General features: G+C 37.4%; 1 protein-coding gene across 18 annotated transcripts in view; it reads left to right on the forward strand.

Moving 5' to 3' along the window:
- The window catches only part of TP63 (tumor protein p63), a 262,688-nt gene that overhangs the window by 165,329 nt on the left and 71,366 nt on the right, over positions 1 to 25,993 (forward strand). For 14 of the 18 annotated variants that reach the window (XM_063620521.1, XM_063620522.1, XM_063620536.1 and 11 more), the window contains one exon: positions 8,058 to 8,312. The exons of the other annotated variants lie outside the window; for them this stretch is intronic. In XM_063620521.1, the coding sequence (XP_063476591.1) occupies positions 8,058 to 8,312 (255 nt within the window). The remainder of the gene's footprint in view (positions 1 to 8,057; positions 8,313 to 25,993) is intronic. 18 annotated transcript variants of the gene reach the window in all.

Genomic DNA, 25,993 nt, shown 5'->3' on the forward strand with positions numbered 1-25,993 from the left:
AAAGGCTGAACAATGAATTGGAAAACAGCTGGCACGTGCAAAAGACTTGAAGACCGAAGGAGCTAGCTTTTAAAAAAATGAAGAAAGTTCTATTTGGCCAGAGCAGAGTTTCAAATAGTGCCTCACAGGCCACGTTAAAGACCTGAGGCCTTTATTCTAGGAGAATAGGGAGCTGCTCAAGGAATTTAAGCTTGAGAGTGACAAGATCAGATTTGCAATGCCTTTCAAGTGGTAGTTACAAGGAGTTGGGTCTCTGACCTTTTGCAGTTATACCCATTCTAACTAAGCATGGGGAAACTTTTATATCCTGTCTTTAATGAGTGAAAAAAAAAAAAAAAGCAAATAAAAGAGGTGTGCTTTTCTTGATTGTAACTTTTAGATAAAAATTCCAGACAGAAATGTGAGTGATTCCTATTTACATGCAATCAGAATGAAAGCTACTTAGGAAAGCGGGTTCTTCAGCCAGATTTACTGGTTTTACATCCAGGCTCTTCTCACTACCTTGGGCAAGTTACTTAATCTTGTGGAGCTTCAGTTTCCTCATCCATAAAACATGTATAAAACATGGATATTAATGACATGTATCTCATGAGAAATAAGTAAAACCATGCAAAGCACTTGAACACTCTAAGACACATACTTACAACTCAGTAACAGAATTAATAATAGTAGAAGTAATAGCTCATACTCTTTTATAGAGGGGATGGAACTTGGATGATAAGTAGATTTCAGAGTTTTAAAATTTATTTTTATTTTTTTTTACTCCTGATAGTCACCATTACTTTATTGAAACTGATATGTCTTCAGTTTCATGTCATGGTAACGAAAGCTTATTTTCTGTGATAAAATGTTAATCACATTTAATCACCCATTGTTTTAAGTCACAATTTATGATATGAACTAGAGAAATATACTACCAACATTATTTAAAAAATATTTTTAAACTCGCTTTCAAAACCAAGGATGCATTACTGCTGAGCTTCTAAGAAGGCAGTATGGTATGCTTAACATAAAGATGGCTTAACATTCATTGAAGAATTTTATTACTATGTACTTTCTCCTTTTAATATTACCATATCTGCTATATAGAGCTATTAAAACATATTGATTGCTATAGATTGAAAATCTCTTCAAACATATTTTGATTCCCTTTGAATAAACTGAAATTCTGAATATTTCCCCTGATACCAGAATTAAAAATTACTAAATATTAAAATTCTATCCTGCTTTCTGCTTAGTTTGATACTTCTTCGACATAAAATGATAATAATTCTTTCAGAATTGAGATGCCTTCTGATTTTCATTTTGTTGATTTGTCATGATTATTATAGGAGTATATGCTAAAATAATATAATTTAAAAGTTTATTTTTCTTAATTGAGTTCTACACATTTTAATTTAGCTGCATTTGGATCAAGTTTTAACTTTAATACCTTTCACGCTTCCTATTTTTCAAATGCTGTGTCTAATGTTTGTTGACATTATTGTCCACCTGATCAGTCAACTTTGTATTTATTTGCCTCACCTGCCGTTGGGGCTTCTAGAGCTCTTTCTCCTAAATTACGGAATCTTGGTGCTCAAAGGAATCTTGACACTTTGTGTCAGAACACAAGACATCTAGTAAACTCTCTGCTTACAGTCTTGATAGTTTTGGGTGTGCTTAAATACTTTATTCTTATATTTTGTTCTTTGTATGAGTATATATTACTTGAAGTATTCACTTTTTATATAATTTTAGAAAACAAAATGAGTGAAATATTTTATACCTAATACAATCTGGTTTTGAGAAAAATGTGATGCTAAATAAATTCTTCAGTTGGAAAGATGGTGTTTTAACTTGACGTTTAAATACCAGTAACTTTTCTTAACCTGGAGTAGAACACTGTAAGTCAATTGTGTTTAATTCTAGCATAAAAGAAACCATCATTCTCTGAGGTGGGGCAGGTGGCAGAAGACGAAAAAATGACAAGTATGTTTCCCTTAGGCAGTGCTTGTTGAAAAGTCACTATCCTGCTGATATTTCGGGATGGAAATGTAGTACTCTCTGCTAAAGTATAATTGAATGAATGCTTTTAAAGCCAGGGTCATGAAGTAAAGCTGTTTTCTTTACCCATGAAGGACTGTAGAATGTTCATAAAAGCATCTCCGTGAAGCCTCAGGTGAAAGGTGGTTATCAGCTGAGGAAACTGTATGTGCTGCCTAAAATGTTTTAGATTTCTAAGTTTGGTCAGGAATATCTGTATAGAGAGAGAACAGTTACCTTCGAAAACTGTTTTGAAAGTGGTCTTACAGCATTGTTTTAATGTAGCTTCACGGATGAGGATGGCCATAAGTCACAGAATGTTAGAACTGGAGATCCCTCTCATTGAATCCTCAAATTCAGTCTCCTCAATTTTACGTAGACTTTGGATTGTGGTAAACTAAGGTCCACAAGTTGTTCAGCTACCTTGCCCAGAGGTGCACAGCACACTAGTGGCAGCATTGGGACTTAGACTCCATGTAAAGAAGTCTGAGTTCAGAGTTCTTTTGCATTACTAGGACCCATACAGGAGTGTAAGGAGTACTGAAGCATGTTCAATCCTCTAGCCTCATCCAACAGTCACTCATGGATTATAAACACAATTTCTTCCAAGTGAAATTGGGGAATGCTGTTGTATCTTGTAACAAAGGTCTGGCTGAATCGAGATAAATTATGATTATATATCCCAACAGTAATCTCTTCTACCTCTGATTTGGTCCCTATCCCATTTTTTAAATAACCTCATACTATATACTGTTGCTATAGTGTCATAAATTTACTATTAAAGATACTAATATCTGAAAAAGAGGACATTTTAAAAAATTCTCTTGGCCAGGTGTGGTGTCTCACACCTTTAATCCCAACACTTTGGGAGGCTGAGGCAGGTGGATCACCTGAGGTCGGGAGTTTGAGACCAGCCTGACCAACATGGAGAAACCACATCTCTACTAAAAATACAAAATCAGCCAGGCTTGGTGGCACCTGCCTGCAATCCCAGCTACTCAGGAGGCTGAGGGAGGAGAATCTCTTGAACCTGGGAGGCAGACGTTGTGGTGACCCAAGATCGTGCCATTGCACTCCAGCCTGGGCAACAAGAGTGAAACTCCATCTCAAAGAAAAAAAATAATCTTTTACAGAATTGGTGGAGAGAGATTTTCAAAAACGCAAATTATAGGTAAATCCCTATTTCTATTGCACTAGTCAAATGGCTTCATTGGAATCTCTTTTTGATGTTAAATACTTTTATAGGAAAATAATTGTATCATCAACTTTAACTATAAATCCAATTATTTAATATTGAGTTATAGCAATATATATTGACACAGTTTTGTTTCTTCATGGTGAAAACAGTTTGAGATTCAGCTCCTGGGTATCTTTATACCTCCCATGCGAGCTGTATGTTTCAGAATGCCCTCAGGGTGTTCTATGATTGCAGGGAATATGTCGAGTCCCTGCGACCAAGGTGTACTTCATCCTTTCTGTGGTCAGATCAGCTAGTTTGTGAGGAACCTGAATATATCACAACTACAATTAAATTTTCCAGGGTCCAAACAGTGAGTCTTCTATTTCAAAGTTATTTTATAGGAAATGAAGCATCTGTTTGGAATCACAGGAAATTGTTTATTTTACTTTATAAGGTTCACAGTAGACATCACAGAAGTTGTGTTCATTTTCACCTTTATGTTTTGTGGAAAGAATACTGCCTCGTTTTTCAGACATGTTGAGATAGGTATATAATGTTTCCATTCACTCATTATTTGAGTGTCTGCAGGGTATGTTAAGGTTATTCCAAAGTCAAGATTATTTCATTTCAAATATGCCAATAACTTTTGTAACCTAAGAAATACATGCATATGGGACACAGGGGCTTAGGGAGTTCTTCCAAGGGCAGTTTTGATGGCTGATCTGAAAGCGTCATGTTCTAATCTCTGAGACTGACTCTTTGACTTGTCATTGTCAAGAAGCATTGCATTAACATCCCAGCATAATACACATTTCTCTCCTCTGTTATGGAATTATTGGCAGTAAATAAGGTAACAGGTATTGCTCCCTTCACCCCACCAGATTTGCTGTGATAGAAAATAAGGGATAGATAGTATTCACTTGACCTGGGACAGCTTCATGGGCATAAAAACTGCAACTGGTCACACAGGGTCCTATCTCAGAAAAGCACCATTCTTTGTTTAATGCTGTGCCATCATCATCTTGAAATTCTTAATCCATGAACAAGAGGTTCTGCATTTTCATCCTGCACTGAGCACTACAAATTGTTTTGCTGGACCTGTCTGGGTAACACTTGTTCTTCTAGACTATAATGGCCAGCCCTTGGCTTCCAATTGTACCCTGTTAACACATGCGATCTTTCTTTAAATCAAAGGAATAAGTAAATAAGAATATTTTCTTTAAACTAGATATTTTAAAAATTAACTTCTGAAAAACGAATTTATTGATTTTTAATAAATAAGAAAAGTATGTAAATGGATTCCCAATCATTCAGTTCTGACTTTGGTGGGTTTGTGGTTGTTTCTGTTCATTTTAAGCTAACATTCAAAGTTAGTAGTGTCGGTTTTATGCTTTCCAGGAAAAGACAACGGAGTATACTACTTGGCTTATATTTCTGTAAAGTATTACTTGAGAAGCGTTTCAATTGAAATGTGTTTTCCCACTTTTATTTTGTGTAGTAGGCTGATTTCTCATCAATCCTAAGAAATATACCTTTATGTTATATTAACTGAGGATTTAGCATTGGTAACAAATCTTGTTGTTCTTATGTACAAAATCGCACTTGGAACAGTATATAAGTTAAAACTATGATGCTTAAAAGTAGACCCATCAGTACCCACATTGCTATTAATGACTTTTGACATATAGTTTCTGCTTCTTTGTTGCTTCTCAATTGTTCAGTCTTTCTATCATTCCAAAGGACTCTTTTGTGACTCCTCAGTAAATGGAATTTTCCCTTTCTTTTTCTTAATATCCATAAAATCAGTTTACTTAAGAAATTACATAGCAATATACAGGCTCAACCCTTTCTCAAAATTGTCACTAGCTTCTCTTATTCATTAAAACATTTTCATCTCATTAAAAATGACTTCTTCCTTTAAAATTTCCCAGAAAGTATGGGGAAAGTATGGCCTCTTTATTTTCTGCTGCTCAGTTTAAACACATCATCAAAGACAGATAATTATTAAGTCATATGAGCATAACAGGAGATTTATAAACCAGAAATGTATTTTCTGGGAACCAACTTTCAAGTTAGTCAGGTAAGTTTTCTTAACTTCACTGGTGAAGCCCTAGGATAAAGCAGTGCCTAGATCAGGCTTGTTTACCCTTGGCCTTATATGGCACCCAACACTGTTTCAGGACAGTGGAAGAACAGCCTGGCAGGCCTTCAGCCTAAGCTGGCCTTGCCCAGGCCCACTCACAAGGAGAAATAGGAAGGAAGGCCAGTTAGTGTGCAAAGGAGCATGGCTTATTTTGAGGTCCCGTTAATGGCGGGCCAACAAAACAATGGCAGTATTTGAAGGAAGAAATATAATGCAACGGAGTCACCATATACTTTGAACTGCAGAGGGAGACTGAGGAAATGTTGCCTCAAGGCCAAAAACCCTGGCTCAAAACACACGTTCCTCAGGTGGCTCAGAGGCAGACCAAGTTCACCAAGTCAAGGACATTTTCCTGCTATCCCCTTGGGGAGAGGGGCCTTCACCAAACCATCCTGGACATGCGATCTCCTGCTGTTCAGAACCCACCCAATAAACAACAGAAGCAAACACTTTTTTTTTTTTTTTTTGCCCCTTATGTGGAATTTTCCCTTTTTGTAAGTCCCTGTTGAATTGAAGAGTGTTTGCTCACTGGCTCTTAAAGTGTGGTCCGAAAACTTTTTTCTTCATTTATATTGGGTTAAAAAAAAAATCAAGGGGCCCATGGTCTTTGTTCTCATCCAAGCCCGCAATTAGCTGGGTTCCTTCTGTGTAGCTAGAAGCAGGAGGGAAGGGGGTGGCCCAACAGGCATTTTACTGCCTGCGAGAAAGTGCTGTGAGTTTCTTTGTCCTTTTTGTCAGGGACGGCTGCCTCCCTAATTGTACTGCTGTAGGGAGGCACGTGCCTTTGGGAGCATTATCTGATTCCTACAGGACGTTCAAGAGTGCTTTGTATACTGACCCTTAACTTGAACACAAAGAATATCTTTTCAATCCCCTTCCCAGGCTGTTGCCTCAGGCTTGGAAACCTAAGAGCTTTAGTTCAGCCGGGGTATGGACCATTGATAGGGGCTCAGGTTTTATTTTTTTGTCCCCTAGTTGTCTTACCTGCAGTTTGGCCACACCTGCCAGGAGAGAAAGCCGAAGATGGTGGATAAGCGGTGGGTAGCAGCTACAGAAGTCAGAAGGGAGAGAAGGCGAGACAAACAGCTGCTCTTGTCAGCATGGGGATAAGTGTAAAGAGATTAATAGTTATTTGAAGAGCAAATGGGGACATGGCATTCGGCAGTGGAATGCGAATGCATGAATGTAATGGAATGAGCATGTGACTATTAACATTTAGACAAATGCTTCCTGGACTGAATGGAATGGCAGAGCCCACTACTTCTCCTCCCCCTGTGGAAAAAAAAAAAAAATTCAATAAAATAATTAAAAGTTTGAAATTTTAAAAAAGATAAGCCTAGCTCCTATTTCTTTGTAAGTTTGTTCTTCTCTATAGTTTTACTTAATCTGGGACTCTCAGTTACATTTCAACTGAAGAGCTAGGCCTACTTCCTTTATAAAATATGTACGAATAGGACTGCCTTCATCTTGCTTTTGATTTTTTTTTCTCGTTCATTAGGTTGATGAAACAAGGTTTCTATGTGTTGGAAGGTTTTACAAAGGAAAAACAACTGTACCATAAGCTGGTTGCCCTTTCTGCTCATTTTGGCTTAGGTTTAGAAGTGACGATAGGCTGATTTGCCTACTCTGGCTGACAGTTTTGATGGCATGGGCAGGGCCCTGAACTCAGAACCAGAAGATTCAGCTCTGAAAGCTCCAGTCATTGTGTTAGCGGATGCTAGGGCAAATGCTTTACCTCTCCGATAGTAATACAGTCAGGTTTTTTGTAGAGTAAATGAGGCAAAATTAATTTATTCTTTCATAAATATGTTCTTGAGTACTTTTACTCTGTGCTTGGGCCCATTCACATAGAAGACATAAAACCATCTGGCAGAAGGAAATACACGAGCTAATGTATTTTTGAATTATATTGAGCATAGAATTTTCTTCATAAGTAGCTGGTATTTCTCTTACAAATGTTCTACTCTAGAAAAGAATAAATTTCTATTAAGAAAATGAAAGAACAAATAAAAAAAATTAGACCCGTTTGGATGATTTACTAGCAGGTTACTTTTTAAAATACATAGTTGGGTGTCCCTAACCCCGCTACCCCTGTGAAACCAGTCCTTAGGGGGTTGGGTGGTACACTCTTGGTACTCTGGGACAGTCTTTGTGAAACCAGTCCTTAGGGGGTTGGGTGGTACACTCTTGGTACTCTGGGACAGAATGTAGAATTGTAAGATTAAGAGAAAATTCGAAGGTCATTTGATTTTGCCCCCTATGCAACAATTTAACACTTAAATCCCCTCTGGAACATACCTATCAAGTGGTCTTTCTCATTTTGTGTAACATGCCCCACCCCCCACCAACAACCTCAAAATGGAGTAACAGGCAGTATCCATTTAAAGACGTCCTAAGCATCCACTGAGCACTGGGAACGTTTTGCCTAGTTTGTGAATAAGCATCTACTCTACTTTCAAATGCTCTGTAGGAAGTCAGTCTCCAGAGGTGGCACATAGAGCTGAGTGATCTGGAAAAGCCGTTACAAACACACACATGCCCAGACTTCTCGTTTTCTCTGTTTATCAAAAATCAACGGTTTTACTTTGAATGTGAAGTGCTTCCGACCTGAGGTCCATCTCTGTAGAATGCATTCACCCATGGATGCCTTTTTTAGGAGCAATGGTCTGTGGCTTAAACGGCTAATATTGGGGTTTCTGGGTGTCCTTGCAGCCACAGTACACGAACCTGGGGCTGCTGAACAGCATGGACCAGCAGATTCAGAACGGCTCCTCGTCCACCAGTCCCTATAATACAGACCACGCGCAGAACAGCGTCACGGCGCCCTCGCCCTACGCGCAGCCCAGCTCCACCTTCGATGCCCTCTCGCCATCCCCCGCCATCCCCTCCAACACCGACTACCCAGGCCCGCACAGTTTCGACGTGTCCTTCCAGCAGTCGAGCACCGCCAAGTCGGCCACCTGGACGGTAAGAGCAGCGGGCACGCACGTACCTGACCCCCACGTCCAAGGATGGGCTTCCCCACGTCCCAGGGATTTCTCCCCCTTCCCAGTTTAGCAATTCCATGTTCATGGTGGGAAAGTTGTCTTTGAATATTCAATACTGAACCAGAGAGAGAGAAAGTGCCAGTTAGTGGGAAAAGTCCCAATTTAGGAACCAAACGTCTGCGTTCTAGCCAGCTCCTGGCAACTTCAGTCAGTGTGTTCCTGCCGGCTTCACACTGTTGTCTGTGAAAGTTTATGGAGAAGTGAAGAGCGCTGTGCCAGTAAGAAGTATCATAATCATGGGATGTGTTTTTACAGTCTCCAGAATGTGAAAGTGTTGACCCGTCTCATTATTGTAAAAAAGTAAGTGTCACATTAAGGTGTGATTTTAAAAACTGAATAAAATAATATATATAGTGTTATAAAAATTAAGAAAATAAAATCCCATTTATGAAGGCAGGATGAATATGTTTCTAAATGTAGGTATCAATAAATTATAATTTATCAGTAAATTGTATAATTTCTTATAAATTACTATTTATAATTTATCAGTGATTTATAATTTATTGATATGTATATATTTATTTAATTTAGAAACATTCTTTTCAAAAAGGAAGCCTTTAAATATACATATCAGAGCCCTGAATTAGTCCAAAGAAATTGTTAAAAAAAACTTTCTGCATGTAAGTTTTCTAAGGAAGCATGGAATTTTCTTTTCATAAATTAGGAAGATACAAGAATTAGTCCAAAGAAACTGTTTAAAAAAATCTTTCTGTATATAACTTTTCTAAGGAAGCATGCAATTTTCTTTTTCATAATTAGATACAAGAATATTTTATTTTGAAGTGTATTTTGAAATGTATTATAACACGAATAAAGCCCAGGTATAAAAGAGGGCACCTACAAAGCTGGTTTTAACTGGTTGATCAAAGAATGTTCAAGACCAAAGTGGTATGTTTGTCAAACAACTTAATGTTTACATAGATTATAGAAATGCTTCCAAATATCATCATCTTAATAAAAAGTAGCTTTAGAATTGTTTTGACAGTTTTTTCCCTCTTTGACAAATGGATTTCTTTGGAAAGCATTTCTATGTTAATGTTATATATAGTGTCCAGTTCATTCCAGCCTTTAGTTGGTATAGTTTATAAAATGGTCGGCATGCCTAAGACCTATTACACTCTAACATCATTTCACATCCATTTCATCTTTTTCACCTCATTTCTTTGTGAAGTACCCAGGACAAGTTTTATAACTTCCACTGTGCTAGTGAGGAAAGCTGAAGAAGTTGGAGGTTAAGAGGCATGCCTAAAGTTACAGAAACTTGTGTGTACCTGAGCCTGTTTTTCATTTCTGCTTCCCTCTCACTGGATTGTATCCTTTCTTTCAAACATTTTATATCAGGATCTCCCAAAATTGTCTAAAAATTAATGTTATTTTAGTTCTTTCCTCTTGTGGTTTGAGAAGTAATTCTCCTGTGGCTCATATTTCAACTGTAGAGCATGAATATCAGCTTAAAACTTGATCTCTCCTCCACGTGTTACTTATCAATGGTGTCATAATCTTTAGTTTCCTCTACTTTTATAATTCTGGAGGCGATGGATACTGCAGGTGAGTAAACTTAGAGTTTATAGGCTTCAAATAGTTGGTTGATTGATCTAAGTAGTATCTTGCTAAAGAGCTACTAGAATAACCATTTTATAAATGGAGCACTGATATCTCTTAGGTCACTAACCAGACCATTTACAGTCACCAGTCTTCAAAGCTAACAGTTACTAATTTAGTTTACTCTGCCAGGGCTCCATTATATTAGGAGTCGGCATGTCTGACTAGATGATGGGCATATTAGGGCTGCTAAATAAATAATCGCTTTTTTTCCCTGTAAAATTGTTAGAAAACCATGGGGATGAATCTTGATGTAAGTACAGCATCAAATTAGTTATCCTTCCCTGTCCCTTCCTCACTACCTCCTCATACAGAAATCTTAAAGTCAGCTGGGCTTGGTGGCTCACACCTATAATCCCAGCACTTTGGGAGGCCGAGGCAGGCAGATCACGAGGTCAGGAGTTCAAGACCAGCTTGGCCAGCATAGTGAAACCCTGTCTGTACTAAAAATACAAAAATTAGCCAGACGTGGTGGTGGGTGCCTGTAGTCTCAGCTACTGGGGAGACTGAGAAAAGAGAATCACTTGAACCTGGGAGGCAGAGGTTGTGGTGAGCTGAGATCGCGCCACTGCACTCCAGCCTGGGCAACAGAGCAAGAGTCTGTCTCCAAAAAAAAAAAAAATATTAAAGTTATTTTCAGGTTTAGCACAATCCTAAACCATCACTCAAAGCCCCTCTTTCAGAGAAGTCAATTGTCTCACTCAAAAAGGTTGGAGATCTCTACCAAAATGGTAGGTTTAAAAGAAAAGAAAATATTCTGGTACACTGGTAAAATTTCCTTACATGTGACAGCAGTGATATCAGTGCCCTGAAAAAAGGGATACGCTGTGGTGATGAGAAAAGGGCACTGACTGGGAGACAGAAAACCTGGATTATGGTCTTGATCATTTATGTAAACTTAGCCAAGTCACTTGATCTTTCTAAAATTCAGTCTGTGCCTCAGATGAGAAAGAGGATGAGGATGGTGAAACCTACTGTTTTCTTAAGGTGAGATGATAGTATTAATAATTAACAGGAAGTTGTTAGAAGGACTTTGGTTCTTATCGATATATTGTCTGCCATTCATGAGTGTCCTTGGTTAAGTGATTTTGCTTCTCTTGGATTTTTGTTCAATTTTCTGCATTCTACCTATAAATTTTACAGTAAGGTTTCTACTCATATATCACATGGTAATTATATTTTTATTAAATTTCTTTCTTGTTCACAACCAGGCTTATTTCAGGCCCAGTTCATTTCTTCTAAATTAGGGCACTTGAACCCTTATCTGAGCAGCTACTGAGATCACCTAAAAAGATGTAAGTTGTTCATCATGGATACCTGCATCTTAGCTTCTGATTCTTTGAGGCAAATTTATAGATCCTCATGTTTATAAACAGACTTCCCATTTTAAAAAGTTTTTTTTCATATAGTTATCTTAGTTGAGCCTCATAACCAAGTTTGTAATCCCCAGTTTTATAGATGAGGAAACTCGAAGATGTAAAGAACACATGGCTAACACCAGCCAAGGATGGGGAAGAATCCAGGCCTCCTTCACCCCAATTCAGGTCTCTCCACCATCCTAGTTAGACTGTTTCTCCTCTGGATTGAGAGCAGGGAGGGGCATACAGGAGCAGGCAGTGCCTGTGTAGTTTGGAGCTTGCCTCTTATGTCCCAGAGTCCAACTGGTAGAGAAATTTTTTGTGCCTTATTACACAACACCTATTTCTTAGGCATTTGTGCATTTTCAAACAATTTTTCAAAATAAAATGCTGCATTTTAGAACTGCCCACAAACTGAAAGAAACAGAAGCAGCTGTCATTAGGGGGAGATCATGTTTATCGCATAGTCTTCTGGTAATTCTTTAATAAAAATATTTTTAGTACCATTTTATCACTTGCAATCCTTTCATGTCAAGTTTTCTTTTTTAACTTTTCTGGTTTTACCCTCAGGATTACTGTCAAAATATAGCTAATATATTTAAAGTATATGTGCATTTTTCCTTTGCTTTTCTGTGTTTTAAATAACAAATGTGATTGTGTTTCCAGTTCTACAAAAATATGGGATTTATTTTAAACTCCTTTCAATGAAATGAAGTAAAATAAGACAACATTTTTCATCTTCTCTGTTTCACACACACATACATACACCACAAACCAACATTTGCTTTAGTTTTGGATTTTCTTATTTCCACAATTTAATTGATATTAATTACAGAGGCCTACCATTTAATCTAATGTAGTGCTGGTCTAGCATTTTAGCTGGGAATCGTTAATCATAGGACAGTTGAAAGAATGGTAGTGTGGAGATGGCAAGGAACTTAAATTCAGATTTCAACTCTGAAACTTACTAACAGCATATGGGGCTTTCACCAAAAATTCAATCTCTCTAAACCTTACTTTTCTCACCTACAAATGGGAACATTAATACTTTCCTTATCGTGAGGATTACTTCATGTAAACATACCTATTAGCACCTAGCTACTCATATGCTCCCAAGTGTTTATTGAGTCTGAATTTGAATTTCTTCGGTTCGTGAGTTCATTGTAGTTTTGTTGAGGCTTCGACAAGGCTTTAGTACCTTTAGTTGTACTAAAGGTACTCATTTGAGAGAATGAAAAATAAAATTTCAACTAATGTTTTTTTCTTAATGCTTTTGGGCTATTAACATGCATGCTTTATAGAGGGACTGTGATACTATCCACTATCGAAATATATGAATAGATGGTATAGGGCGATAACAGCCTCTCCTGAACGCAGACTTCTGCAGGCTGGCTCTGCCGCTTTCTGAAGCCTGCCCAAGCAGATGTAGGCTCTCCTTGCCGGTGCAAGGAAGGGCCCTTTCCAGATTTAAGAGCCCATTGATTCTTGACATTTGTTCCTCATTTTTAATCTGATGCTTCATTATGGGAATGCCTTTTTGTATTCTTTGTGTTAAAGAATAACAGCGGGCCTTATTTACGGCAGAGTCAACATATTAATGTATAATGACAAACTACTGGAAGCAACCTGATCAGTCACCAAGTGAAAAACTAGATTAATAAATCATGGCATGTTATAAGCAATAACCATACGGCCATTAGAAAGAATTCTCTGTACTGATAAGGAAGGCTTTGGGAGTTGCTGGTGAGGGAAAGAGAAAGCTTTCTGTGGCACTTGCTTGAGAACTGAGAGTCCTGGTGAGGAACCCCGCTTGTAGGGGCAGGTGTTTCTTTGTGCTCCCCTCTAGTGATGAGGCTTCTTGGTGAATATAGTTCAGTCTGTCGCGATTATTGGCCTCACACACCTTTGCCAGTTTGAGAGCTATTTTTCACAGCTCATGACACAAGAGTACTCTCTGTGTGCACGCGCCATGAAAATCCTCAGGTTGGTTTTTTGCTTTGTTTTGTTTTTTAAATTGTGTTCAGACTGAAGTAAGGACCCTACCCCTGGGACATAGGATCACTTTTTGCTGTTGTATCTTTCTCCTGTCATTGACCTCAAGGTCTTGTATGGCAGACACCCTGATCCAGTGCCCAGCACAAGGTCCAGCATACAGTAAACCTTTAATAAATGGGAAGGAACTTTTTTTCTTCTCATAATTAAAGGAAACAATTGTAGTTCCCAGCAGGAGCCCTCAGTTCTGACTCTGACTGTGAACTGCCCGTGAATTTGTTCCCTTCAGCCTTCACCCATGATTTATAGACAGCGTTCTTCCTTTGCCTTTCTTAACCATGCCAGCTTCGTGTCATGTTCAGAGCTTTGGAGAATTTGACTTGAGCAAGTGGAGAGATTAGGGAGGTGGCGTTTGAAAGGGGAACAGCCAGTTCCCGGGAGAGTTCCATTGATCCCAGCATATGGGTCTTGGTCTCGCAAGCTCACTCCCTTTGGCTCCACGGGCAGGCTGAGATGCGTGCCTGCGGCCCACCCTCCCTGTCATCAGGTTACCTGTAATGTAAGACTTTTAGAAAAAGGCTGCCAGCTCTGCAGAAATCTAATGCAACCCAGCCAATTGCATGGCCCTCTGGAATTTAGAGACTCTTAAGAATAGCCCATCAAAGGACAAGATGTACAGACAAACTCTTCGATGGTAAATAGGATTTAACAGTTTTCTTTCACAAGGGAAGCACTTCCCCCATTAAAGTCTGAGTCTCATCTGGGGCTTGATCTAATCTTACAATTGAGTGGCTGTTAGATTTTATTGGTGAGGGGCAGAAGTCAGTAGCTCGTGCCACTGGTACGTGTGTTTGTGTTTATTGTAACAAGATAATTTTTACTTCTTGCCATAGCTGTTTCATAAATTATGTGAGATATGTATCAGGTGCCTTTTTGTGCTGCTCCCATGATGAAGCAAATAACAACATTGAGCATATTAATCTGTTATCTAAACTATTTCTTAGTTCAGAGAGTATTGAGGAAGAATGTGCTAAATAAAATGCTTAGAGATTCTTGGGGATGGTTCAAGTAACTTACCTCTAGGTTTTGGATTTAAAAGGAATGTTCATTGTAAGGCATGCTTCCGAAGAGTTGTTCCCTGGTCTAGGGCAGAATAACTGAATCAGCTTTCTTGCCTGAGTTTGTTTAGATTGACTCTAGGTTAACGTAGTTGTGATGAGCCAGTTTAATCTAATCTAATGCTCATCAGCCTCCCATACTATTTTGAGTGATTTGTTCACTGCACCATGGAGTGTCTATTTAAAATTAAACTGATCTTGATTTATTGCATGTGAACATTATAAAAACTATTGATTTTAAAAATGAATAATTTAAATAAAGCCTATATTTCTTTTCCTACTACAAAGAGTAACAGCAAAAATCCTCTGCTTTTCCCTTTTCTTCTTTCTCCCTATTATTCTCCTCTTCCCCCATTTCTTCTCCCCCTTCCTTCTACTCCTTCCTTCTCTTTTTTCTTCATTTATGTTATTATCATTAGTTAATTTGGTTTTGTAGGTATCAGCTACATGGTATCTTGTTTTTTTTCGTTTGTTTTTTTTTTTTTACTATAGCTTCGCTCTTCTCCATAAATTAATATGGAGAACATGATATATATCAATCACCATGAAAATTTTCATCAAGATTAAATTTTCAGACCCTTTTCATGTAACAAATCACTTTGGCGAATAATAATGGGCTGCTTTAAAGGTAGCAAACTCAAATGACATTGGGGTCAGGGAGGTAGCATAAATGAGCCAAATGATAAGTACAGAAACTGTGGCAAAACAGCTTATATACTCTATCTACAAGGACACCTGCTTTACAATCCCAGACTGTTGTCACAGGGGAAAGTAAGCCTAGTATTAAAATATTTAAAATATTAAATTAATTATCACACTATTAAACTGTTAAATATAAATTTTTTTAAAAGAGTAACTAGAAACCTGGGTTTGCATGTAATACCTTCATATCTTGAAATGATGATACTAATTAAAAAAAAAGTTGTAGAACACTATAGGCCAAACAAAACAGTACACAGGCTGCATGCCATCCTGTGCAAGGTGTTAATGGTAACAAGGGGAGATTACTAAATGTTTAAATAAATTAATTGGAAGTTAGTTACTAAAATAAAATGACTGGAATCAGCATCTAAGAGAAAGGTTACTAGTAGGTATATTTTATTCAGAAGTAATAATTCTTTATTCCTTTACAAAGTCATATAGATTAATCTCTTGTTGCATTTAACTAAGCAATACATTATCAGCACATATTTTTCTCAGCTTGTTTTCTTACAGCAAATGACCTTTCTGCTTCTCATTTTTATATCATTTTATATTTTAAAAATCTAATGATATGCAGTATTGGATACTTGGAAGTTTATTGTTTGTTTGTTCCTATGCTTATCATTAGAGAATTATGGAACTCTGTAACTTAACTCCTTAAAATTGGCCAAAGCTGTACTCAGAAAAGAGCTCTAAGATTTAAAGGGCTTCTCATCAATTTTCTCAGCTTACTAACAGATAGTTTATTTTTAATTGGCACATAGTGTGCCAGAACAAAAATCACCTGATAATTGAAGTATAAAGAGAAAATAATGTCATAAGAACTTTTAATGACTCTGGAAAACTATATCATTAAGCTCAACAGAGATCCCTTAAAGTGAATGTAAACTTAAAATCAGCCCTGAGTGATGTGTGCCATTTATTGTGGGATTGTTGCTCTTGGTACATTTCCATACATCAGCTTTGCACTTTCTCCTGTTCGCGTTCCCCAAATTAGCTATTTCCATAACGTGACCAAGTCTATGCAGTTGTTCCTACCTGCTTTGGTAAAGGGCCGATGTGTGTTTCTCATGAAAAGTCCTCAGCAGTTTCAGCTGTCATATCATGAGTAAAACCATATAACTATACATAAAATAAAACCCCCTGGTTTTATATTAGCAGCAATTGGTATGTCTAGTCAGGTCACTGTGACTGAAAGGAGACTGAAAATAATGTAGCTTTCCAACAACTTCCAATTCTTCAAAATTAAAGAAGAGTTTATTGCAGACTAGAAAGATAGAAAGATAATTCTTCAGTTCTTTGAAGCCCTGCAGACATTTTGTAGATATGGAATGGTTTTTAGAATGATGGATCCTGTAATGAGGCACGCAGGGGCCTAAAGGTAATGATCTCAGTAGATTTCTCTCTTGTGTTTTTAGTAACGAGCATGACCCTATCATCAGGCCCCCCATGTGAAATTTAAAAGAAAATTTGGTAGTAGTCAGAGACCCTGGATCTAATTTATTGTGAGGTAAATTAGGGAGGGATTCTCACTTCACCGATAGAATGAGACTTCTCATTTTAGTCTGAATTTAATAATGAAGATTCACGTGGGGAAAAAAAAAAAAAAACCTACAACTTGGCACCTTGTTATTGTACCAGAAAGGATGGAAAACAGAGCAGGGACCTTAATTGCTAATTGTGTTCATACCAAACTTTCAAGTTCATTGATTAAATAGGAGTTCCTTCTTGGGTTAGTGCCTAAGTTTTTGTTTTTGTTTTGCTTCGTGTGCTGTTCAGCCAGTATCATCTGCATTGAATCTTATAAAAACTATAATGAATAAGTCGAGGAGAGTATTTCTAAAGACTTTCCCTTTGAGTGGTTTCCAAGTTGTATTAAATAAGAAGACTAATGATTACTTAAGGTTCTCATTTGAATTTGAGAAGACATCTGACAGGCTCCTGAGGAGTGTGACTCATTAAGTGGAATACGGGACTCAGAAGGACAACTTTGGGGTACTAACAAGCTATATGAACTGGGGCAGGTCTTTTGTCTCTGTCTGTATGTTAAATGAGTATTATAATTTTTACTTGGCAAGATTGCTGTGAGGCTTAATTAAAGTTTATAAAGTGCTTTGGGAGCCTGAGAGATGAAGCTCTAAAAACATAATATGTTATTATCTCATCCTGGATTTTTGTTTTTAGATTTACTTGCTTGAATCTGTATCATAACGATGCTTACAATTCAGGCAGTTTTCTGAGGTTTTTTATTTCTACAAAGACATGAAATAACATAAATATATAAGTCCCTGGACATTAATATGGGATGAAAAAATTATACGTAATTTTTTTCTGATGTAAAAGAGTTTCTTCTTAAAAAACGTTTAATTGAATCTTATATCTGTTGACCAGCTTTATGTTTTTAAAAGCATTTCAGTGTCTTATTGGTAACATTTTTGCAGAACCAGTAAAAAGTTTTAAAATGCAATCATCTTTACTGGGTCATGAGAAGAAAAATTTACTCCATTTAAAAAATGTAAATACATATTTAAATGTAAATAAGGATGCACATTTATATATATAAATATAAATATATTACTCCAGTTGAATAACAATGGAATTAATTTACAGTAATTAGAATTTGATAATTTGGGCTAGAAAGATATTCCTTTCTTCAATCTTTCTGCCTTACTTTTTTCTTCCACTGTGTGCTCATTTGAGATTTTCATATTTATCAAATATAAAAATGTATATAGAGCCCTGGAGTTAATATAAATTGCCTTGAAAATTCTTTTTATTCCTACTTTGTATTCTTGAAAGACAAATCACATTTTCCCATGAGAACAATGTCATAATTATGGATAAAATTTCTGACCAAGGTATTGTCATCAAGTAAGTAATAGATATGTTTAACTCTGTGTCATAAAAGCAAAGCTATTACCACCATAAGCCACTGTAATTATTTGAAATAGCAAAATGATTCTCATTGTCACATAAAGTTTGCTTAAATATTTTGTATGCCTTGACATATATGTATTAATTTTACTTATAAAGTGTTATTTTTATAAACTTATCTAGAACTGACTGCTATTATAATAAATAACATTTTGACACGCCATAATTTTGATCCACTTCATGGGGAATAATTTGAGAAGCCTATGTTTCTCAAAATTTTCATAGGAAAATTAGAATGGATACTTGTAGAATATATTCCTGTTACTAGGAATGATGCTCAAAAAAATTCTATAGTGTAAGTCAGTCTTCATTTTAAGCAATTGAATCAATTTTTAATGATATTACTTAAGAATTTTGCTGGTAAGAAAAAAAACTGTATCTGATTGAATCTGAAAATGTAGTTTTGGAGTGTATTTACTATTCCTGCCTGATACCCCACTCCCCAAAACAGAGCAGTCTTGAGGAAATAAAAGGTCCTCAAAGGCAGCTAGATATGAGAAGAGTTTGAATTGCTAATGGGGAGACTTGTAGACCTTTGCCTTGATGTTAGAAAAGGAATTTGAGAACATGATTTGTGTGTTAGACCCAGAGTTTGTCTTTAAACACAATTCAAGTTTATCACCTTTCTTATAACCTTTCCATACAAAACCATGGATTTAGTGAATAAAGCATTTAGCAAATGGTGGATAGTTGATAGATAAAGCAGATTGACCAACAGGTAAAAATAGAAAGTATTTTCATAGTAGGAATTTGGAATAACTTTTTCTATATTCCCAAAGTTAGGATGGATGCCTAGAAAATGTATCCTTATTGTCATGATTAAAAATCTCTTTTTGAACTAAGACATATGAGAAAGTAACATTTTTCTCCTTTGCTTATTCTCCCACCCAGGCTGTATTGAAGTTATACAAGCATAAGCAAATGTACACTGTTTTTTAAAATGCTTTAGTCTACTTTTGTTACCTTTAAGTTTAGCTACTTGGCAAATAATTATTTTTAATATTGCTTAAGTCAAGGCTTTTACAAATAGAATTGTCAACATCCAAGAGTTACCAAAAGATATTTCATTCTTTAGATTTTTGTTGTTCTTTCTCAGTACTCACTGGTAACGGATTATATTTTACTTTTTTTTTTTTTTTTGAGACAGAGTCTCGCTCTGTCACCCAGGCTGGAGTGCAGTGGTGCCACCTCAGCTCACTGCAACCTCCTCCTCCCAGGTTCAAGCAACTGTCTGCCTCAGCCTCCTGAACAGCTGGGATTACAGGCGTGTGCCACCACACCCAGCTAATTTTTGTATTTTTAGTAGAGATGGGGTTTCACCATCTTGGCCAGGCTGGTCTTGAACTCCTGACCTTGTGATCCACCCGCCTCGGCCTCCCAAAGTGCTGGGATTACAGGCGTGAGCCACCGCGCCCAGCCCTATTTTACTTTTATCTATCGTCAATGACTACATTGAATACTTTTGTATGTAAATGTAACAAAGGCATATTGTGCAGTTATTTATACTTTATATCTGAGAATTATCACATAATTTAGCAAACATTAGCTCATCTGTGTACCTTTTGCTGTAAAAGCTATAGAGCAAGTGATGTAGATGGGGACAAGAAAATGACTCACTCAGCATCAGAACCACAAGGAACTATAGACTTCTTGCAGTCAGGTTTTCTCTTCAGAAAGCAATTAAATATATGACCATTTGTATAAGTTTCCACAATACATTCATATTTCAGAACTGATTTCTTACCTAGCACAGCATGGATTTCAGTTATAATGTTTCTCTTTGCACAAGCATGGTAGACACGGTGTTAGCAGGTATAAGAATGGCTCTGGGAACAATCTTTTACGTTTTTATAGACTCTTTTCTCACACCTCTCCGCCAACCTAAGTGTAATTGTCATCTAAGACACTTTGAGTTTAGGGGTGGAGACAGGAAATCGTCAGAAGGAAACAAAGGAGAAAGGGGAAGTGAAATGGTTTGTTGGATACTAGTGAGTGGAGCCTTTTACAAAAGTACAATGCACGCATTTTACATTTGTTAGATGTTTTCTAAGATGCTTTTGTAGCTCTGATAGTATATTTTTATGGACATAGACTTCTAATATGAGGAAGAAACCCAAACTAATTCAAATAGCATATTAAAATTCAATCTATCTACAGCCTTCACATCCTTAATTATTACATTCTGTAATCTCATGGGTATTTTTGCTTCCAAATATAAGGACATACCAATTATTGCCTTCAGTTTTCTTTTCAGGAGAGTTGACTGAACTATTTCAGGAAAGAAGATGTCTTACTTTCCTTTGCCTAGTAAGCCTTGCTGCTTTTTGAAAACAGTGCATTTTCTTCAAAATATACCCAATACTTTAGGTGGTCTTAATGAATGAATAGTATGTAATTGTATATACTTTTCTAAAATGCTTTGAAACTTCCAGGAAAGAAGGTCCCATTAAATATCTATTTGAATTTTAGTGAAAAGAACAACAAAAAAAGCAATAACAAATTAAGACCTTTGATTCATGTGTACTAGCAGTGGTTTTATTTTGGTACTTAGTGCCATGATGTAATTGAAGCAGTATTTTCATATAGAAGCATTTTTTACTTTTGTGATCCTTCTACTTGGTAGAAGTATTCTTTTATTGTAGTTACTTTTGAATGTATGTTTCCCTTGCACTAACTCAGAATACAGCCTCACTTCACAGCGCTTAGATTTGATTCCTGCATTCATACTGTTTGCCTTTGAGGGTCCTGGTGACTGCAGTAATGTTCACCTCCTCCAGAGCCAGAGAGAAAGAAATGGCCACAGCTACTTTGTCATCTTTTGTCACTGGTCTCAATAGAGGGTCAAGTGTGCTTACCACATGAAGGATGCTTCAGAACAACAAGGGAAAGAATTAGAGTGAACATGTTTTGCCTGGGTACTGCCCACACTGTTATAAGAACAGTGAGAGAGGTTATATTTTCCTAAGCCTCGCTTAAAGCATTCCCAACTAACAGATTTTCTGTTTTTAATGGTTTGAAATTTTGTTTTTAAGTTGTTACTTGGGCACGTGGTTGTAGGGCATAGATTATCTCCTAATTTATTGCTTTCTTAATTTGACACTGGAATTTAGACTTCAGAAACAAAAAATGCAATACTTTGAATTATCTTCTTTCCATAAGTTCCTGATTTAAAACGAAAATGATCCCTTAACTGCTAATTATGAGATATCATATAAAGCATATGATACTTACAGTGTATCTTTTTTGGTTGTTTTACAAGATGAAGATTACAAATATGATATTTAGCACATCCTGACTCTTCTTGAAAGCAGGGACTATGGCTCTTTTACTAAAGGACAAACAAAAGTGCCTAAGGAAGCAGGATGGTGTAGGGGAAAGAATTCAGCTTTGTGGTCAGATAGACCTGGGGTTGAATTTCACTTCTCTCTAGCTGTATGGCATTGGGCTAAACACTCTCTAGAGTGGCTTCCTCACCTTTCAAATGGGGATAATACTCCTTTAGGTAACAATGTTATCGGTAGGGTTTGATATAATAAGTATAAAGTGCCTAAAACAATGCCTGTAAATGGTAATTTCTATTAGGATGGATCGTAGATTTAGGATTAGAATTTACACTAAACCTGCCTTATTCATAGATTTGTGCAGAATCATAGCAGGAAATCTCCATAAAGTAGCTCTAGCCTCTGCTGCCTAGTAGATGTGATATATTAGGATAGTACTTTAAAAGTTTTACCCCAATTAAGAGCAGAGGGAAATGAATGGCTACATTAGGCATCCTGAGGGTTTAATCTGAAATGGCCCATAGAAGACATATCATTTTCTTTCTGAAAGACTTATTTCAACTTTGCATTTAAATATAAATATATATTTAAATATAAGTATTTCTTCCCCTCATTAAAAAATATTTAAAATTGTTGTTTCAGGAAGATGAGTAGTATTTATCTTGTAACATTGAGTTATTATACCCAGGCACACTACCAGGCACACTTCTGATGTACAAGTGCCTTCAATAATTGTTTCCAAAGCACAATTCTAAGTTAAAGTGCCCTGGGAAAGAGCATTGTTTATTTTTGTAGCCTCAGCCCAAAATGGCTGGGGACTCATGCGACACAATGATAGCATTCTTCATCAGTTGTATAGAGCCCCTTCTTTATGGCCAGCTTTCTTAGAGATATTTTAGACTTCTTTAGATGTCCCCAAAGGCACAATAACCACATAAGAAGGGAAGCAACAGGAAGGCAGATTGCAGCAGAAAGTGAATGGTCAGGGCTCTCTAGGGGTGGCATGCACTGCCTCCAGTGGTGGTGAGTTCTCCACCTCCAAAGAGTGAGAGACCCTTGACTCAAGTTTTAGATGACAGAAACTATCAAGCAGCCTCTGAAGTTCCCCTTGAATTCAAATTCTGTGCATCCAGAAGAGAAGTATTTTGTGACCAGAAAGATATAGAATGACTGCAATTGACCTTTTCTATGCCAGACCATTGGTTAACTGAAGACAGTAGACTCCCCAGACAGGCAGTGGACTCAGCCTACATCAAAACACGCAGCAAGCCTTCTGTGCCTTTCCCAGGACAGTGACTCTTCTTTTCTCTCTGAAGCTGTGGTTCTATGTAGGAAACTGCATAGGGTGAAGCTAAAAGGTAGGATGGGCCAGCCTGTGTAGGGAAAGGCATTTTAACTCTATTGCAAGGGCAGTGTGCTAACAGTGCATGCTTTTTGAGCACCTCTTCAGATCAGTATATAAAGTAGATTAACCTGACAGCAGAGGGAGTTGTTTGGAGGGGCCTGCAGTAAAGGAGAGCAGTTTGAAGAATGCCAGGGCATGCAGACGCACACTGTGAGCTGAGCACTCAGTCGGTGATGTGGCTCACTCAACAGGGGAAGGACAGAGGTGAGACAGGGCAAGAGTCAGTTGCTGAAGTCACTACTCCAAAGGGCTAGATAGAAAGGTAGGGAGGGCAATGGAGAGCCAGAAAAGGAGCCTAACTGATTCGCTATTTTTACTAGAGCAGGTCTGTCCTAGAGGCTTGGCTTCCATTCTCTAGCTGGGACGTTGACAAATCACTTCCTCCCTGGTGCCTCGGTTTTCTTGTCTTCAAAATGAGGATGATGCTACCTATCCTGAAGGGTTATTGTGAGGATTAAATGAGATGATGGGGTGAAAGTGATTTGTAAACTAGGAAGTCTGTCGTGCAAACCACATGATAGAGGCAGCAGGTGTACCTTTCAGCTTTCTGTCTTGCTAAATGAACATTTGTATCCTCTCATCTGGGGTCCAAGACGAAGGTACTGGTTCAGTGAGATAACTCTTATCCAGCCTAATCTCAAGACTTCCTTTCATGCTCTCTCTCTCTCACACCTAGTAATAAATGCCAAAAGCCTAATAGCTCCCCAAACCTTGATCCTTTCAAAGGAAACCTGCCTTTCCTCTCTCCTTGAGGAGAAACCAAAGTAGTCTAGTGAATAAAATTCATATTTTTCTCCCGGGCTGATTGAAATGGCTGACTGTGGGAGCCCAGGGCCTCTTTGTAAGGACTCTTCTTTTTTTTTTTGAGACGGAGTCTTGTTCTGTCACCCAGGCTGGAGTGCAGTGGCACAATCTTGGCTCACTGCAACCTCTACCTCCCGTGTTCGAGCCATTCTCCTGCCTCAGCCTCCCCAGTAGCTAGGACTACAGGTGCCTGCCACCATGCCTGGCTAATTTTTGTATTTTTAGTAGAGATGGGGTTTCACCATGTTGGTCAGGCTGGTCTTGAACTCCTGACCTCAGGTGATCCACCTGCCTCAGCCTCCCAAAGTGCCGGGATTACAGGAGTGAGCCACCGTGCCTAGCCTGGACTTTTCTAATTAGGCTGTGCCGGAGCTGCTGTGAAACTGTTTTCCTATGAAGACAGTGATTTTCTCCTTAGGGTGGCTGCTGTCACACAGAACTGCCCCTTTCCTTATAATACTTGATCACAGACACAGTAACATCTGTGCCTAGATCACAAGCCATACTTACTCAGGACGATTTTCCTCTTAAAGCACCAGGGAGGGAGAGGCCCTTGTCAGAATTCTCACGACTGAATCATTGCCATGAGCTAATGTCTCCAGTTTTATGAGTCAGTGCTGGCCCAGGCATCGGTTTTGTAGGTTTAGAAAAAAAAAAAAAAAAAAGGCATGGGTTAGACTCCCTAATATCATTAGCTTGTTCAGGGGGAAAGCAAACGGAGCTATCATCAGACAGCAGCATTTTAGAAATCAGATGTTTGGTTCCTCTCCTCTGTAAGGATATAGAATAAGTGGAAGAATTTAAGAATTAAAAATAATAGTAATAAAAGCTCTCTGATTTTTATACGTGTGTTTTGTTTTGCTTCTGGCAAAGAAGGTGAAATGGTGTGTTTGGGAGATGGATGTCCTTGTAATAGGCAAGATGTAGCTTGCAGGAGAACATCTGTAACAAGCCCTTATTCTGCATGAGATACAGCCAAGACCTGTTTGTGTGTTAGTGCCTGTTCAAACATGTCTAATTTTTAAAATGATTTATAAAGTTTTGGAGGAATCACCTTAAAATGTTATTTCCTCACATAATAGGCATATACATTGACAGCGTGGTGGCTAAACTATACACCCTGTTGGAGTTTGAGCAGTGCCAATATTGAGCTAAGTGATATAAAAATGGTTATCAATATGAAGCAGATATAAAAATATTAGGAATATCTGCAGTCGTTCATGAGTCTACCGATTCATCCAGCAGCAGGCAAAAATAAATTATGCTTTCCAAGTCTTTAAATGTTCTTGATAGAGAATTTATGCAAAGAATAAAAGGGAAATACATGGATATTTGCTTCAAAATACCCAGAGGTGTTGCTCAAAACTTGATATAAAATAACAGAAATGGGGATGGAAGTCAATAAGAAAGAATAAGCTTAAATAATATCAGTATCTATTAAACAACATGATTTTTAACTGTGTTTTCTCTGTTCTTTCCCTTTATCATATATTTACACATAATAGGAAATACCTTTTAAGAAAGATAGTGGAAGGCTTCTCTTTTGTTTTTAACAGCCATTGCTTATGTAGTGCTAATGCACCTTCTTAAATCCATGTGCTTTAAAAAAAATAATATTTTATGGTAGTCATGTTGTATTGAGAAAATTAATTTACAGTAATTAAAATTTGATAATTTGGGCTAGAAAGATATTCCTTTCTTCAATCTTTCTGCCTTACTTTTTTCTTCTACTGTGTGTTCATTTGAGATTTTCATATTTATAAAATATAAAAATGCATATAGAGCCCTGGAGTTAATATAAATTGCCTTGAAAATTCTTTTTATTCCTACTTTGTATTCTTGAAAGACAAATCACATTTTCCCATAAGAACAATGTCATAATTATGGATGAAGTTTCTGACCAAGGTATTGTCATCAAGTAAGTAATAGATATGTTTAACTCTGTGTCATAAAAGCAAAGCTATTACCACCATAAGCCACTGTAATTATTTGAAATAGCAAAATGATTCTCAATACATCATTTGGAAAGAAAGTTAGGGGTATGCGCTGTAATTTCTACCCAGTATTCAGAGTTTACAAGAAAGGTTGCTCTTCCCTGCAGCCTCTCCACCCTTCCCCCTCCTTCTCTCCCCCACCTGCTTCTTGTGCCTTGTTTCTTTCTCTGAAGAAGGACATGAGCTACGTGGAGGACAGGGCAGAAAAGGGAAGAAAAAAATAGGAAATGGTAAGAAAAATATTGAGGACACTTAAAACTCAAAGTTTTGTGGTTCTTTTTAGCCAAATGAATCTTTTGAGCTTCCATAGGGGAAATTAGTGTAATTAAAGTTTTCTAGTTCATAAAACCAAATCTTTACATCCTGACTGAGCCCACTGTAGGTATTGACTGCGGCAAGGACGAATGTTGT

Source organism: Symphalangus syndactylus, chromosome 17 (assembly GCF_028878055.3).
Source record: "Symphalangus syndactylus isolate Jambi chromosome 17, NHGRI_mSymSyn1-v2.1_pri, whole genome shotgun sequence".
In the NCBI taxonomy this organism is placed as follows: Eukaryota; Metazoa; Chordata; class Mammalia; order Primates; family Hylobatidae; genus Symphalangus; species Symphalangus syndactylus.